At 44.7% G+C, this 18,206-nt stretch overlaps 1 protein-coding gene across 1 annotated transcript in view; it reads left to right on the top strand.

Moving 5' to 3' along the window:
- Positions 1 to 5,660: 5,660 nt before the first annotated feature.
- LOC109523439 (collagen alpha-1(XXVII) chain B-like) overlaps positions 5,661 to 18,206 on the top strand; it is a 69,991-nt gene continuing 57,445 nt past the window's right edge. Inside the window, exons 1-4 of the mRNA XM_019882605.1 lie at positions 5,661 to 6,214; positions 9,061 to 9,131; positions 12,716 to 14,214; positions 15,605 to 15,658. Of these exons, the coding sequence (XP_019738164.1) occupies positions 6,162 to 6,214; positions 9,061 to 9,131; positions 12,716 to 14,214; positions 15,605 to 15,658 (1,677 nt within the window). The 5' untranslated portion in view covers positions 5,661 to 6,161. The remainder of the gene's footprint in view (positions 6,215 to 9,060; positions 9,132 to 12,715; positions 14,215 to 15,604; positions 15,659 to 18,206) is intronic.

The following is an 18,206-nucleotide window of genomic DNA, read 5'->3' as shown; positions in this document are numbered from 1 at the left end:
CCTTGAGACGAATATCTTAAGATTGATGAGGTGAAAAACTCCCTGTGTCCGCTTTAGCCGTTCACATGATTTCAAGATGGCGACCCACTGCCAAGTCATCACTTGTTACATGTTTGACATATCAGTCTTCCGATTTCATAAATGAAAACTTTAGACACAAATGTTACTTCATCTGGGAAAGTGTAAAACTGATGCCAAACAAATCATTCGAGTGAACCCCGGAGGGACAAGTTGAAAGTTCCAAAAACATGTCGGCCACTACTCCAGCTCACAGCGAACGTACAGACTTCCAACAAAGCTTTACAAATTTATTCAAGTACAAATTTAGTCAAGGAAATAGGAAACGGTGCACCAGTCAAAGTGCAAAAAAACCCAAAAAAAAACTGACTACACAAGGCTAACTTGTTTCGCTTCAGCCTCTTCCGTAGGTTTGAGAGCCCCAGCCCTATAAGTGCTCATCTCTTTTTTTTTTTCCCCCTCGGTATTATTATGAGAAGTGAACATATTCATTATGGTTGTGGCACTGCCACTGGGTGGCTTTGGCCTCTGGTGTGTCAGTGCTGGAAATGTTTGTGGTGAAGGAATGACAGGGCTCCAGAGAAGCAGGGGGTGGAGGGAGGGGACGCAAAGGATTTAGCATACAAATGAAGCAAAGTGTCCAAGAGAAGGAATGAGGCAGGTCGCAAGTTGCAGGGCACGTGTTGTCATCTTCATCATAGAGGCCAGCCCAGGGCTACACACCGGCGCATTCCTGCTATGAACGGTCTTCTTGTGTGCCCAGAGACGCCGGTGTCTGCTTGACCGCTACCACCCCTGTAACCTCTGCCTCTGGCTCGGCATGAAAACACACCGACGCACACTGAGCGGGGCTGTCTTTTACCGTCTGTTTATTTGTCCTGTGACGGCAGCTTGTTTTACGTCAACACTCCAGAGCTAATCCAGCCAGCGTCTCCTACGAAGAAATTTGGCTTGGGCTTGTGTATGAAAGTTCCATTCGCCGGGCCATATTTTCCAGCTAACAGGGAAGCTGGAGACTAGCCGAAGTATACTGTACTGTAGTTGTGTGCGATTCTGCAAGATGTGATATCAATCCAACACAGAGTCATTTAGTGGCCGATATCAGTATCGACACTCGCCAAGGACAATGCATTAAAAAAAAAAAAATCAATTTTTTACTTTCACGCTGCAGAGACCCTGCCAAAATTGAAAGTGGCCACACCAGCTTTAAAATCCCCGTCCACATGATTGCTGTCACGTCAGACTCGTTACTTTTTTTTTTTTCCCTCGCTCTCTCATCTTTTCTGTGTGATGTGCATGCACTCACGGCTGACAACAAGGCACTCTGAAGCTCCCTCGCCAGGCTACTACCCCTATCCATGCGAAGGGAGCCAACTAATTGGATGCAATTGCTCCGGATCAGGGCTCAAGGCGCTAAAGTTCTTCTATAGTGGAGGGGCGACTCATGCCAAGGACTAAGTGTGTCAAATGAGAAAATATTTAAGGCTATATCGCCGCAATCGATTGCTGCATAAATATCAGCCTTCATATATGTTTTCAGCAATTGTTTTTAAACGATAAATCCCTGAATACACATTGCAGGCTACTTAAGAGTTTTTTCCCCCCCCATCTATATTCTTGTCACTGGAATCTGGATGCCGATTTTCAGGTCAGAGGGAGCTGGTTTCACTCCAGGTTGACTGTCCCGGTCACTCTCTAAATGTCAATAGAAGAGGGTGAGTCAAGAGAAAGAATGGACCATGCATTGTCCTGTTTAACCGATGATAGAGTAAGTCATACTTGGTCAGGAAGTGAATTACATGTTTTTAGGCGCAATTTCATGAAATTAGATGTTCTTATACCGCTGCACCGATCCACGCAGAGGTGGCAAAAGTGCTCCATTGTTGTATTTAAGTCAAAGTACAGATTCTTATGTAAAAAAGAACTCTGGTAGAAGTCAAAGTACTGATTTAACTCCGTAAATAAAACCACACGTTTAGACTCTGTAAAGTAATTTAGTACAGAAGTGAGAATAAGGGGTGCACATTGCTGTTAATGTGCGTCTGTACTCTGATACTAGGACACCGATACCACTTTACAAGGACATACTAAACAGGGACACCACCGCATAAGTAAAATTCTGAAGCACAAAATTCAAAACTAAAAATGACTATTTACTGTCAGTGGTATACTACACCGGTTTTGATCATTTATTTCAATGAAAAAAAACCCATTGTAGTTGTGTGATACTGTCTTATTTGTTGTTGATTTAATAACAAGTAAGTGCACGGAGAGTGGATATTGTGAGAGCATCTCTGAATGTCTGTCACCATCAGTGTATATGTTGTTTGTGTTTTAGGGGTACACATGCTTAATTCGTGATTGGATTATCGGGGGAACCTCGGAACAAACTCTCTTCAATGATTCCCTAAACCTCCAAATTTTGAAAACCCCTGATATAGTTTTCTCGGTACATTTTTTTTTTCAAAATAATCAAGACTATATCGAGTCATGGTTTTGCACCGTGGCAAGAATTCCAAGAAAAGCCACAAAAGCGCATGCTGAGCGACACACAAAAACGCTCGAGTCAGAATTCTTTCCGAGCACCCAACCCAGAACCTGGTGCCGCCCCTTTAAATTGTGTATAAAAGGTGATTAAATTGAATGTTTTGAAGTCTAAATCTGCCACAATTTCCCCCGCTCATGAAGAGCTTCGGCTTCTGGGAGCAATTTGAAACATGCTACTTATGTAATGTCAGTGACACCCAGATAAATATAAACCATGAGAAACATGGGTGCACCCAAAGACGAGAAGCCAGTCTTGCTAATGCTATGTTGGCTCTTTGTGTGCATGTACGGCACATGAATGAAATACACATTTCAGTAGTGTGGGTGTTTTAGTTTGGTGTATGTTTAATAAAATTTTTATGTGACAATGTTTAAGTTATGTATGTGAGAGAGCATTTCAGTACTGTGTGCGTGCATATAAAAGTGTTTCAGTAGTGAATGAGAGTGTTTCAATCTATGCACGTAAGAGCATTTCACTTGTAAGTGCGAGTGTTTCAGTAGTCTATGACCTCGCTTCAGTTGCATGAAAAAGCATTTCAGAAGTGGGTGTGAGTATTTGAGTAATGTGTAAGAAGGCCTTTCAGTAGTGTGAGTGAGAGAGGGTTTCAGTTGGGTGTGTGTGGGTGTCTATAGATAATTTGAGTAGTGTGTAAGGCGTTTCAGTAGTGTGTGTGTGCACGAGTATTTCAGCACAGTGTGAGAGTATTTGAGTAGAGTGTAAGAAAGCATTTCTGTAGTTTGTGGGTGAGCAAAACATTTATACAGTGTAAGCGTTTTAGTAGTGTGTATGGATGTTTTAATAGTAAATGTGACCAAAAAAATCATGTGTATGAGAGTGTTTCTGTAGGTTTTTTTTGTAGTATATGAGACCAAATCAATTTTATGAGGTTTGTGTGAGAGTTATTCTGTTGAGCGAGAGTGAAAAAAATGACCAGTGTGTAGCACTTCAGCAGTGTCAGTAATGTGTGTGATAGTGTTACAGTGGAGTGCGAAAAGGTTTCAGCGGTGCGTGTGATAGTTTTAAGGTCAAGTGTATGAGAGCATTTCAGCAGTTGTGTAGGAGAGTGTTTCAGTAGTGCATGTAAGAGGTAATCTTGAATGAAGTCCTTGCCGGCCCATCATAAAAGAGCGCACTTGTGCCGTCCTCGCAGTCTGCAATTTGGTGCGGAGGCGTGGCCTGCTCGCCATTGGGCTGTGTCGGCCCTGCGCTGCAGTAATGACCCCTTCCCTTTGGGGAGCGTTTGATCTGGCCTGCCTGTGTGCCTATTTCGGGAGCGTAAGGGGGGCAGGAAGGTGGGATAAAGGCAGCTTTCAGACTTGGTGCCAACCACCGTAATTAAGCAGCTTTAAGGGGTGGCAGCGAGCGCGCCGGCAACAGCCAACTTTGTAATTTAGACCAAAGTGGGGCAGAGCCCCCTCGGCCCATTTGTAGTACCAAACGCAAGGTAAAGCGTGTGTTGGTAGGGGACGTTAATGACTTGTGTCCCTCCATGGCCTTGGGCTTCAACTGCAGAGTGGACACACGTTGTCCAAAATGAGTCGCCTTTCCTCGGACCCTTTTGAGGATCCCTCATGTTGACTTTGAAAACTAATTCACAGGGTGTATGCTGAACAAGATAACATCACCACATTTAAGAAATTGCCCAGTTTTCCACTTCATTTTGATTGAATTGCATTCCAGATTTATTTTAGAAATAATTTTGCCTCATGAATAGGGACAATTTAGGAGACCAAGCCCATGTTGTATTTTAAGACAGCAGTGGGCCGTGAGTCACAGGGTTCAAACTCGAGGTCCGTTCCCCCAGACCCCAAAATATGGTACAGCACTGACATGACCTCAAACTGAACATCCCTCAAAAAATGGTGAAATGTTAAGAAGAAAACTGGTCAGGGAGGCTCTGATAAGCTGAAAGCAACACTTGAAAGAGCTGCAGGAATATCTGGGAAGTAATGGCTATTTAGTGCACGTGACAACAATCTCCCATGTTCGGGAGACTTTATGCACACACATATACACACTTGTATATTGTGTGTTGTGAGACATGGGGGTCACCAACGTCATCAGGCGCACCAGCTAGCCTCCAAGGACCACGTACGTGCCTGAGGGGAAATTGTGGCTGTCTAGAAATGTTGTAAGAAGCGAGTATAAACACTGGCAGACATGAATGATTACTGTCTTCACATAAATGAACATCATTAATTCTTCATGATATTATTAAAGGTCATTTGAGCACATTTGTTATTTCAGACGTGTGTATACAACTGGTAGCCATTCGCAGTAATCAGTACCTTGGAAGGAGCTCTCCGTTTCAAAAAGGGTGACGCCTGGATTAAGCACGTACATATATGCGCAAATTTGGTGTGAGTGTGTGTCTGGGTGTGGGTGTGCGTGCACAGTACACATACGTAGTAAACGCATACACTGTACACACACTCATAGTAGAGGAAACATGCTACAAGTTGTTCTACTCGTGCTACAAATGCATAATCACCTCATCATATTGTGATACAAACACAACTGGACTCGCATTTGACTGTAATGTATATATTCGAACAGCAAATTACATTTGAGATCAGAAAGCATGGAAAATAATGACGATGAAATAATTGAAGTTTTCAACTTTTCAATTTGCGTTGGTGAAATAATGCTTGTGAAATTTGCTTCAATTGATTTGGAAAAAATTACCACTTTGGTCCCGACTTCCCATGGAAAATTAAAGGAACACATCTATTGAGCAAAATGAATGAAGTCAGCTTTATTTAGTTTTGTGGAACGTAAGATGATGTAGCGGGCCAGATCTGGCCCATGAGCCTCAAGTTTGGCACTCGAATAAATTCTCAAATGCCTTCAACATTAGCTAGTTATCTCCGAGGATAGTACCTCACTTGCTCACTTTTTTTCTAGAATCACAACAATGAAACGAGTAGTCCGCCCCAAAAAAGTTCTGTCTTAACCAAATAATCTTTTGGAGAGAAGTTTGACACACAAATGGCACCCTGTTGAAATGCTAAAATGGACCTTTTTTAGCCAACCATTTTCTTCTTTTTCTCCTCCTGCGGTTTATCCACCCCCCCTCCCTCCAACCCCCCATGATGTGGCCCATGATGAACTCCCCCTGGAGAAGAAGAAGAAGAAGAAGGAGGAGGAGGAGGAGGGAGGCAAGCAGTTGCATCTCGCCGCCGCTTGGCCGTGAAACTCGACACCTCGACGGTGACCGGAGCCGCGCGGACGGAGCTCCCGTTTAAAAGGGAAAGCCATGGGAGGAAGGCTCCTTACTCCGTCACCACCCCCGGCAGGCAGGCAGGCACACACGCACGCACTCCCTCGATCCGGAGCAGCCTCAATGAATGAAACACTGGGGAATATCCACACGCATGCCAGCAGGGAGCCTCTGTGTCCACACGGATTGTATGTCGGCCTTGACAGGCTCTAGTCAACATGCGTTTTCCCTCCTGGAGTTTCAACCCGAGCAGTACCAACGCCTGACTGACTGACCGACCGGCCGCCGGTGTGTCTTCTTCATGCCCGCCCTTGCCAAGGAGTCACGCTGTGATTGACGGATCAGGTTTTTGACTGCCAGGACAAATGAATACAAATGAATTTAGGCACCCAAAGGAGAGATTGCAAAACCTCTCATCTAGACACAAAGTAAGTTGTTTGCATGGCTTTTTTTGTGGGGTTGGGTGAGGGATGGAGGGGGCGAGGGGGGTGGCGGGTGTCCCATGTGGTGCACACCTGGCAGAGGTTCAGCATGGGGATGGGACCACCAGAGAGGTGGCAGAAGTACTCACTCTCAGTACCTAACTACCAATAGAATAGAAAAGCTATATTGTCATTGTAGAAGTGCATTGTGCAACTCCAAGTTTGGTGGTTAAAAAAAAAAAAAAAAAGAAACAATTCTGAGGAATGTAAAAATAAATAGCAGTGACACGTTAAAACATTTGTAAAAAATAAAAAGAATAACACAGGTTCTTGTACAAAAAAAAATAGCATAAGTAGAAGTGCTGACTTGCCTTCTTCACTGATGGATAAAGTGCAGACTGAAATGAATCATCGCTGACAATCATCCTTTTTGAAAATTATGCACAATGAAAAAAACCTTAACTCGTATAGTTCTCGTAAAAAAATACTGCACGGAGGTTTGCTGTCAGCTCAATTCTGACAAGGTAATCTGCACTGGACTGACATCAGTTGCTGCATGAGCAAGTAAGTGTTGGCGCTGCTACATTAGCTTATGATAACTATTGGGGGCGAGAAAAAAAAAACTCTACTCATTTTGAATGCCAAAAGTTGATGGTTTAAAGGGTGCCGCAAGACAAAGTGCGTTTGCCATGAATCAGTCTTGGAGCGAACAGAATCAAACAGATGGGGAACATCTTCTTCACCTCATCGAAAACTTAATCAATCAAGATGTGTAAGGAACGCAAAGAGAACGAGGTGTTTATAAATGTAGGGAATCACATTTAAAGTCTTTTGAAAAACGCATACTCACCTACAGTGCAAGTATCTGCAAACTCAACCGTTAACCTCCCGGCCTTGTCAGAACAACACTTCATTAGTGTCTATCCCGTTGCCACCTGCCACTGCGTGGCAACGGTGAAAACGCGCGTCCAATTTGTTATTTTCACTCCCCCTATCAAGACCAACTGAAAACAATCGACCACCACCTTCTACACAAGTGTGATTCCACTTCGAGTGGCGCGTGCACAGGCCGGTTGTCATCCATCACTTTTTATCCGTGGTGTCAAACTCACTGCGGGAGCTGAATATAACCTGATGTTTCATTGAAACTCTTGCAGTTGGACATCTTGCATCCTCTCTCAATTGGTCAGAAGATAAAATGCCAGTTTGGGAATTTTACAGTGTATGTGTGTGTGCTTGTGCGTGTGTGTGAGAGAGAGAGAGAAATCCTCTGAGGGAATAACAATGAGAAGAAACGGATCCCACGCTGACATGTTGTTTTTTTGGTGGAGGGGGATATGATCCGGAATGGGACGGTGATGGCTAAAACACACCGCGTCCACACAGGGGGAGAATGGAGCAGGAAGTGACAATCAGAGATGCTGATTACACGATGAGGATGTTATCATCATTATTATTCTCAGTTGACTGGCCATCAATCATTGGTTTGAGTCACGGATGAGCCTTTTTTTTTCTCCCCCAGTATTTTGTGGTTTTGCTTATGGAGTATACAGCACACCTTTGGCAAGTGTGAGGAAAATCTGTCCATCTATCCCTTTTCAAATCCACTTATCCTCACAAGGGTCGCGGGCATGCCGGAGCTTATCCCAGCGTTCTTCGGGCAGTAGGCGGGGGACACCCTGAACCGGTTGCCAGCCAATCGCATGGCAGACAGAGACAAACAAACACCTAGGGACAATTTAGAGGGTTCCATGGACCTGCCACGCATGTTTTTGGAATGTGGGAGGAAACCAGAGTACCCGGAGAAAACCCGCGCAGGCACGGGGAGAACATGCAAACTGTGCCTGTCAAACGGCGACAGCCAAATAGCGCTGATATTCCGCCCCATCAAAATCAGTGCTGGTACACGCGTGCTGTTGAGAAGGCGCAGCCATCAAGCGCATTGTCCTTTGACGAATGTCTTGGCCAAAATGAAAAAAGTTCACAACGGATCCACACGAAGGACAACAAACCGTATGACAAAACAATAGACAAAGACAAAGCAGAGCTCTCGCAGACGACTGCTATGCCCTTTTGATCTTTTTTAATTTCATGTAATTTTTTTTTTTAATTGATCTGTGCGGCCCAGTACGAAATGGCCTATGGACCAGTATTGGACCGCAGACGAGTGGTTGGGCACCACTGCTTTAAACCACTTTCTCTCTCTCTCTCTCTCTCTCTCTCTCTCTCTCTCTCTCTCTCTCTCTCTCTCTCTCTCTCTCTCTCTCTCGAGAAAATACACAAGCTTGTTGTGATGGATAAAACATTTTCAAGGAAGCTCCTCAGCTGATAAGCGTGCGAGTACAAGCAGCTGGCCATCCAAAGCATCCCAGAGAGCCAGCCACATGATTAAGCCACAGGAAGCACATACTGTACTGGATGTACACTTTGATGTAGTGCATATACTCATAACACTTCTGGAGGGGTTTTTTTTGTTTGTTTTTGCATGTAAACGCACTATAGTCAGCATCATCTTTCCCACATGTCTGCCTCTTCTCGTCCAGCCACAGCTGTTACACACATTTCCTTTTCCAGTGCGTATGTGTGTATGTGTATGTGACCTATTGGTAAACAGTGGCTCTTCTGCACTGTCGTCACTAGACTTGTATTCCCCACTGAGCTCTGCGGCGAAGGTGTCAAGGGGCAAGCTTTGGGACTACCTTTTCCCAATTTTCAGCATCCATGCATGTGTGGTTATTTTTGGGAGGATGGCTGATCGGGTTGCAAAGAGCGGTAAATTTTCACAAGATGTTAAGGTGTGACAACTAAACCCCATGTGAACCCTCTAACATCCTCTTTTCTCTCATCCATAGGAGAGCCCTACTGCTCTGTACCGTTTTATACTGTACTTGTTACCTGGGACTTACACAAGTACACTCTGAAGGTAAGAGCCAGTCGGCCTCCTCCCTGGCACGCTGCACTTTTACCAATACGAAAGCGGCTCAAGTAGTTGCACAATGGTCTTTGCATTGGGAATTGGGGCAGAGGTTGCCAAGCATATTTAGATGGCGATAGAGAGAAAAAAATATCAGTTACTATTATCAGGACTGAAAATATAACTCCTGGGGGTAATACCTGGTGTTCCATGAGCCTTGATTTATGTTGCTATAACACGGTGGCTTATTTAGGACTGACACAAGAAATTGAAGCAGATGCCTTCAGCTGCAACTTGAATAGGAGTGCCGATTTTGTATTTTTTTTTTTTCATTGACAAAACCAGATACCACCAGGTACGATTAATATTCCTGGAGATTGTTCCAGGACACCGAGCTAGAAAATAAACAGACTTGCTAACCTTGACTTAGTCTGTTGCTGTGCCTGTATTCCATTCCATGCTTTGCTACAACACTTTATTATGCGCCTTAAACACATTAAAACACACTGAAACATATTTTTGTGACTCCTAGTTGAAGTCTACTGTAAAAGTGACACATACAACAAGAGAATTAAACACATTACACACTTATGTATGAATTCCCAAATATTCAGCCAAGCCATATGATTTTGGTGAGTGAAAGTCATGCTAGCTTAATGCTAACATGCCATACGAAACGGCGTAAATGAGCTAACACAAATTAGCATGGATGTAACAGTAACAGTAAACCATTAAACAACTAATACTTGAATATGAACAGAGCATATAAGAAAGCTCACAGGCCAAAATTCCTGCTGCGGCACAAATTGGCACTACATTCAACGCGCGAAACTCTACATTTGGATTTATCCGTATACTGTAAAAGCATTGAGAATTTTTGATGACATATTTGCTCTGTAGCAGGGGTGCAAATGATGAACTGTGATTTACATTTTCATATTTTGTATTATTACTTCCAGCATTATGTTTCAGTGTAACAAATGGCTGACTTAGCCTAGCTTAGCACAGCGTTCACATCCATGGAGTTCATGTAAAGGATTCAGGTGCATTGTCCCTCTCGAATAGAGGGTGTGCAGAATTTTCTGTCTTTCCGCCTTATTCTTAGACCCCCTCGTGTGGGTGTGCGCCATCACATCTGTGCAACACACTGTACATCTGAATCCATATGGCTAATGCGCGCCCCAGTCATAATAAAAGCGGTAGTCAAATAAAGACAACAGAAGTCGATGTGCAGCGCAGTTACACTACGTGTAATGCGACCGCTGTCTCACTGCCAAGTGCAGTTGTCTTACACCACAGGGGAGACCACACAGACTGGAGAATGTGGATTGGTATATGTTATACTCTGCCTAAATCTCACTCAGTCTATTTTATAAAGCCACGCTGCTTTTGCTAAGCATTACAGTTATTCATAGAAAGTGGGAAAAAAACATAAACAGCTGCCTATGGAGAGACGCAATCTTGCTCCCGGTGTACCATGCAAAAAAACAAACCAAAAAAAACAAAAAACAAAAAAAAGCTTCAGTGGTCCACAAGACCAAGAAGTCAATGACACTCAGTAGTTCCACATCTGTCAAGAACTGTTTTGTTTGACTCCCTGGGATCTGCTATAATTGCATAATAACCCTCCACGCTCTGAGTGATCTAGACGAATTAGTTTGTTTTAAACTTTCCACGCAATTAAAACATTCCCAATGTTCAGGTCTTTTTTTTGGACGATCCTTCTATGTGTCCTCTGAACTTTCCCCTTTTCTGGCATCTCAGCAACATTGCCTGCCAGCTTCTCACACTCTTTTTTTTTTTTTTTTTTCCCCGATACACACGTCCCCATTAGACAGGGCCTGATGATCACAGGCCAGGTCAAAGAGAGGGAGCAACAGAGGAAAAAAGGCTGTGGAGGGGCCAGGCTGTGACATCACAGTTGACGCTGAATGAGCGCTGTGACCCTCGGCGACCAAACATTGTGCACGGTCACAGCTGAGTGCAATTCTGAACACAGCATTGACACCCTAGTCCATCATGATGATTGAGGTTCTAAACAGTGAATTGAGGACAGGCTCAGAGGGAAAAGAGGAAAAGGTGATGTTGGTTGTTAACCTCCTCAAGCCCTGAAACAAAGTTCAGGGCAGAACATGCTGGAGTTCACAGCTCCATGAAATTCAATTTAAATTGGCATAGACTTTACGCTAATTCTAAACATATGGACAACTGCAACTTGAAGACATGTGGAGCAGCAACACACACAAACAGAGCATATGACTATTCTCGCAGGAATATTTTCGCTTTGCTCTGTAGGAAAAATGGCAGACTGGATTTGGTCAAACGTGTTTCTCCCTTAAGCTGAATGGGCAGCCTTCTCTCATGGCTGGCAATTATGCAGCATCCCTTCCAGAAGATCTCAGTGCTGCCTGGCCTGCTGTGGCACAACGTGGTACTACACTGAAGGCGCGCAACTCTAAATTCAGACTTGCATGTATCGTGTAAAAACCCATTTAAAAAAATGTAATCGCCTGAAAAGTCTGCGCTATAGTGGTTGCACAAAGATTTGTCATAGTCCACAAAAAGGTATCCATTTTGCACGGTTGTATACTTTTTGTTTGCTTAACTGCTTAAATTGGAAGTTGTGGACAGTTAGCACCACCAAAAATGTATATGAGTGCAGGATCCCTGCAGGAAAAGCATGAAGGAAAAAAGGAGCAAAGCTCTGTACACTGGTGGAGCAGCAACACACACGAACAGAGCATATGACTATTCTCGCAGGAATATTTTCGCTTTGCTCTGTAGGAAAAATGGTAGACTGGATTTGGTCAAACGTGTTTCTCCAATAAGCTGAATGGGCAACCTTCTCTCATGGCTGGCAATTATGCAGCATCCCTTCCAGAAGATCTCAGTGCTGCCTGGCCTGCTGTGGCACAACGTGGTACTACACTGAAGGCGCGCAACTCTAAATTCAGACTTGCCTGTATCGTCTAAAAACCCATTAAAAAAATTTAATCGCCTGAAAAGTCTGCGCTATAGTGGTTGCACAAGGATTTGTCATAGTTCACAAAAAGGTATCCAAAGGGATTAATTTTGCATGGTTGTATACTTTTTGTTTTCTTAACTGCTTAAATTGGAAGTTGTGGACAGCTGGCACCACCAAAAATGTATATGAGTGCAGGATCCCTGCAGGAAAAGCATGAAGGAAAAAAAGGAGCAAAGCCACCCATTCACCACGACTGGTGTAGATATTTTTCTCTTAGTCATTTGGTTTGGCTCGGAATTACAATAGACGACGTGCCGCAGCAGTTTGCCGCCGATCAACAAGTTTATTTCCGTCGTCCTAAAATATATTTGCCTTAGAAGGAAACTGTTTAATTTCACTTTCCTCAGCTGCTTTCTGACATGCCCTACAAGGTAGCGAGACCTGATATGTTGTTTGTATTTTATTTTGTCATTTAACCATGTTGATACCACAAAAATATTAGACAAATCTACCAATGAAACGCTCACATAAAGCAGTACTAAAACAGGGATTCACTGTAAAAATCTTTTTTACTTTTGTCCAATTTCTATTGTATGTACTTCTTAACGCTGCTTTTCCATCCTTTCAGATGTGGACATCCTCCAAAAGCTGGGGCTTAATGGGGGAGACAAGCCATCACGCTCCGTACCAGCTGGGGTCATTCCCTTCAAATCTGGAATCATCCTCAACCAACTGGCGCACATTGAGGGTCCACTGCGCTCCATCTGGCCGACGTCCGTCTGGACCGATGCGGCACTGGTCCTGAGTGTCCGCTCGCACAGAGTCAACAGCGCTTTCCTCTTCACCCTGCTCTCGGAGAAGAAGAAGCTTCTCCTCGGCCTGCAGCTTGTACCGGGCAGTCTTGTCCTCCACACGGGACCAAATTCCTCGGTGGCGCTGCCTTATGAACCCCACGACGGCCAGTGGCACCAGCTGGCCGTGGGAATTAAAGGACAGAAAGTGACTCTATATGCCTCCTGCGGAGAGCAGAGTGTTCATGTGGACTTTGGGTGGGACAATGAGGAGGGACTGGCACCGGAGCATGAGGATTCCTTCCTGCTGGGCCGTTCAAGCCAACAAGCTTGGGCTCACTTTGAAGGAGCCATCTGCCAGTTTGACCTGATCCCGTCTGCCCAGGCAGCTCACAACTACTGCAAGTACATTAAGAAACAGTGCAGGGAAGCTGACACGTACAGGCCGAATCTTGCACCTTTGCTGCCTGTCTTACCGCGACAAATCAATGCATCATCCACAGCTGCCCCCAAACATGGTAGCCTGATAACCAAGAAGGCCACTGGGCGAAGCCTCGCGCGAAGTGTTGCGGCCGCCGCCTCTGCTGTCAGATACGTCGCCCCCGCGCAAACAATAAAGCCCACCGTCGGGACCACTCCTATGATCTTGCCGAGGACTGTGATGCCAGTCGCAGATCATCTTGGCCTAGCCTCTCCGCCGACCAAGACAAGAACTGAAACTGTCACGGCTCCACTCAGGACCACAGCAGCTCCAACCGGACCACCTGCCACAAAACCATCCACCTCTAAAACAACGAGTCAGCCAATTCCCAGAACAACTTCTCCAAAGCCCACTTCGCCAAACAAGAAGGTGGTTGTAGCAACCGAAAAGAAGAAGCCCACTCCCACAGCGACTACGAGCCCAAATCCTTCCAAGAAAAAGCCTGACTCTGCTTTATCAGATCAAGCTCCAGCCCTAAAGAAACCACAGCCGACCGCAGCTAAGAAAACCCCCACTATGGCCAAAGTCATACCATCCAAAGCCACTCTCTCAAAGCCCAAGCTAAATTCTGTCAAAGTATTTCCCTCCAAACCAGTAGTATCAAAAGTCAACCCTTCAAAAGCAACCATATTGAAAAGTTTTGCGAAAACCACCAAGCCAAACCTGAAACGGGTCATCAAGCCAACCAAGCAAGCCAGAGCCACCAAGGCTGCGGTCACCCCTCGACCCACAACACCTTTGTCCAATCTTGTAACATCACCTGCCACTGACGGCTTCCAGAGCTGGGTGGTGCCACCTACTCAGTTCTCCCTGCTGGCTGGACCTGTTGGACTAAAAGGAGAACCTGGCCCCGCGGTAAGCAGTTTTAGTCTTAGTTTTCAGGGAAAACTAAAAGGAGAACCTGGCCCCGCGGTAAGCAGTTTTTGTCTCAGTTTTCAGCGGAAAAAAAATGCCAGGCTCATTGGTTTTGATACTGGAGTTGAATGGTTTACTTCAGTTAAGGCTATCAACTTTGGAGTCCATCCGAGTCTTTCTCGGTCTTGTGCCAGGTGCCTTCAAATTGTAGCTCCGTCACCATCTTAATGGAGCTTCGTGTAGCCCTGCCCCAGTTCCCACACTAGTTAGAAACCCTCTCCGGCCATTTTCATCTTGCTCTCAAGGCTTGGCATGACGTGTCAGGTGTGACGCCTTGCCGTCTTTGCACCAGATTCCTCTTATCACAGGGGGCTAGTGGAGGTCACACGGCCCACCTTCAAAGCTGGGTCGCGGGTCAAGGCAGTTGGTAAACACCACCATTTAGCTTCTCAATGCAAACGCAAAAGAAGGAAAAGGCTCATATCATTTTTTTTTTTTTTTGTAGTGATGCCCGCAATGTTGTCATGACAATCGTCAGCCAAAAGACACTTTTCGAAAACTCTACCTGATCACTGGGCATAACGTCGCCAAAATTGTGCCAAATATAGAAGAGTTGAGCGCATCACACTGAGATTTGTCATGGCTCCGATCCATATGGCACGTATATGAAAGGATTGCATTTTATAATGCGGAATGAGTGTATCAGTACATTTAAGTGAATCCCAAGAAGAGTGTTATTTCTGGCTTAGTGCCCTAGGTTAGGATGAGGCCCATCTTCAAGTACTTGAGGAAAATATCACGTCAGTCGATTTGATTGATATCATTTTAGATAGCCAGAAAGGTGCATGTGTCCACGTTGAAAGGTCCCAGGGCCACCATAAGAGTGCACCACCTGTACTAATAGGGGTGGAGGTCAAGGCGTCGGAATTGGGGGCAATTAGAACCATCAGAGTGGCAGGAAGCGGAAAGAAGACTTTCGAGACTCGGGAAGGAGTTATGATTGCACTGTTAGAGGCGCCGTATTGTTTCAAAGTCTTTCAATTGGCTTCTTTTTAATCTCGAGGAGATTTCCTGGTAGTCCACACTGAGAAGCTCCCATTCAGAACCTGTTGTTGTTTTTCTTGACTTTCCTCCCCCTCGTTTGATTAAAAGAAAACGATTGGGCATGATAAAGCCGCACAGGGCATTCAGTGGCACAGGAAACGATCTGTTATTTCTACCATTTCCTGCCACGCTGGCTCAGAATTACCTGATGGATATGCCTCAGCTCTCATCACCTGCTAATGGAATTACCTCAGACCTGATGGTTGATTGAGTGCATGTGTACATATGCATATAGTGGCAGTCAAAAGGCAACACTAAAGGGATTTTTTTTTTTCTTGTTGTGCAGGGACTTCAAGGACCTCCAGGGAAGCCAGGCCTGCCAGGAAAGAGGGGTGCTCGGGTGAGTGACGGTCCTTTTTTCTTCAGACACCCCCAGCTACATTTATCTTTCAAAATTGTAAAGAATTACAGTCATCTTGAAATCTACTTGTCAGACTCTTGTTGGAATCAGTTTGATTCGGCGGTAGGCCAATTCTCTCCGATGCCAATGCCAAGGATGGTATTTGTGAGCCTCAGAGACTCTCTCCAGAGAAGGATTTATTCAGCAGCAGACACCTTGCCATACACAAATGTCCCTTCAAGCCCATGTTGACGACTTAGCCAAACATTCACATAACACTACCTGTGCAAACATCGCAACTCATCTTACCTTTTGGCTTTGACACGATCGTGTTTGCCAGTGTCAGATCTTCAGACAGTCTAGCTGCTAAATCGTGGGCAGGGAGAAAAATGTAGTTTAAGTAGCGTAACGTCCTCACATATGTGCAAGGACAGCCACCGTCCGGATGCACTTTCAGCCATTTCCTAATGGGAAAAAGATGTCAAACACACAAATACAGAATGAGCACACTCGCAAGGGGCTGCTGTAGCCACAACTCACTACAGCTATGTGTATACGAGTCATTCACAAGTCCGTTTTTCCAAAATATGTCCTGCCGTGCTATTGGAGCCATCCTTGCTTCTGAATGTGTCTGTGTGCTGTCCATGTGCACATGTTGACTGACGCCTCTGTATAACAGACAGGTGACAGAGAGGCCTCTGTCCGGGGCTTCCATCCCACGAGTTAAAGACCCAGATTGTTTTTTGTAGTTGTAACTGACAGTAGTAATAATAATAATAATAACCTGTCAAGCCAAAATTTCCACCAATCTCACAAGGCCGACGCATTTAGTGTCACTCTCACACACACACAAGCACACACCCACTCACACAAGGTTTTCCTATGGAAGCAGATCGACCATATTCAGCACGGGGCTGCGAGTGCTGACCTCCCACCCCTCAGCATAAACAGGAAAGCTCCTAAAAAGACGGCCTTTCAAAAGCTGCCTGTGCCACAGGATGCCTAATAAAAGCACTGTAAACAGACAGAGAACACATGGCTGCGCTGGACTTTTCTCTGCTGCTTCGGCTCCTGCGGCATGCAGCCCGTTTTCACTTTTGGGGGAATCCCATTCTGGACAAGCCTTGAAAAATGTTTTTAAAGTTGAAAAAGATCCATGAAAATTAATAGGAATTCATGAGAATAAATTGGAAAAAAAACCTAAATTCACAAAATTATAGATTGGCTCTTGATATAGAGTTGAATAGAACTGTACAGAAAACTTTATTCAAATTTACCTGGCATATTTCATCCATATGCAAGCACTATTCACGCAACAATCACCCTCCTGTGCGTTGACTTTGTCTCTGCCATATGTGCCGTTGTGAAGTTCACAGTAACTTCGGCACAAGCACCATTTGGTTCCATTTTTTTTTTTAATTTATTTTTTTAAACGCTCTTAGTTTGTCTTGTCCGATGTGAGCGCGGCAATGCAACGTTGATGCCGACCAAAGTTGTTGAGAAAGCGATGCCGTCCAACAGGCCAGTGAAACAAACCAATCTGGTTTGACTCCAAACGTCAAAAACTACACTGAAGGCGCGCAACTCTAAATTCAGACTTGCCTGTATCGTCTAAAAACCCATTAAAAAAATTTAATCGCCTGAAAAGTCTGCGCTATAGTGGTTGCACAAGGATTTGTCATAGTTCACAAAAAGGTATCCAAAGGGATTAATTTTGCATGGTTGTATACTTTTTGTTTTCTTAACTGCTTAAATTGGAAGTTGTGGACAGCTGGCACCACCAAAAATGTATATGAGTGCAGGATCCCTGCAGGAAAAGCATGAAGGAAAAAAGGAGCAAAGCTCTGTACACTGCTGGTGTAGATATTTTTCTCTTAGTCATTTGGTTTGGCTCGGAATTACAATAGACGACGTGCCGCAGCAGTTTGCCGCCGATCAACAAGTTTATTTCCGTCGTCCTAAAATATATTTGCCTTAGAAGGAAACTGTTTAATTTCACTTTCCTCAGCTGCTTTCTGACATGCCCTACAAGGTAGCGAGACCTGATATGTTGTTTGTATTTTATTTTGTCATTTAACCATGTTGATACCACAAAAATATTAGACAAATCTACCAATGAAACGCTCACATAAAGCAGTACTAAAACAGGGATTCACTGTAAAAATCTTTTTTACTTTTGTCCAATTTCTATTGTATGTACTTCTTAACGCTGCTTTTCCATCCTTTCAGATGTGGACATCCTCCAAAAGCTGGGGCTTAATGGGGGAGACAAGCCATCACGCTCCGTACCAGCTGGGGTCATTCCCTTCAAATCTGGAATCATCCTCAACCAACTGGCGCACATTGAGGGTCCACTGCGCTCCATCTGGCCGACGTCCGTCTGGACCGATGCGGCACTGGTCCTGAGTGTCCGCTCGCACAGAGTCAACAGCGCTTTCCTCTTCACCCTGCTCTCGGAGAAGAAGAAGCTTCTCCTCGGCCTGCAGCTTGTACCGGGCAGTCTTGTCCTCCACACGGGACCAAATTCCTCGGTGGCGCTGCCTTATGA

Source organism: Hippocampus comes, unplaced genomic scaffold (assembly GCF_001891065.2).
Source record: "Hippocampus comes isolate QL1 unplaced genomic scaffold, H_comes_QL1_v1.1 scaffold437, whole genome shotgun sequence".
Taxonomy (NCBI): domain Eukaryota; kingdom Metazoa; phylum Chordata; class Actinopteri; order Syngnathiformes; family Syngnathidae; genus Hippocampus; species Hippocampus comes.
This window is presented reverse-complemented; position numbering and strand designations above follow the sequence as displayed.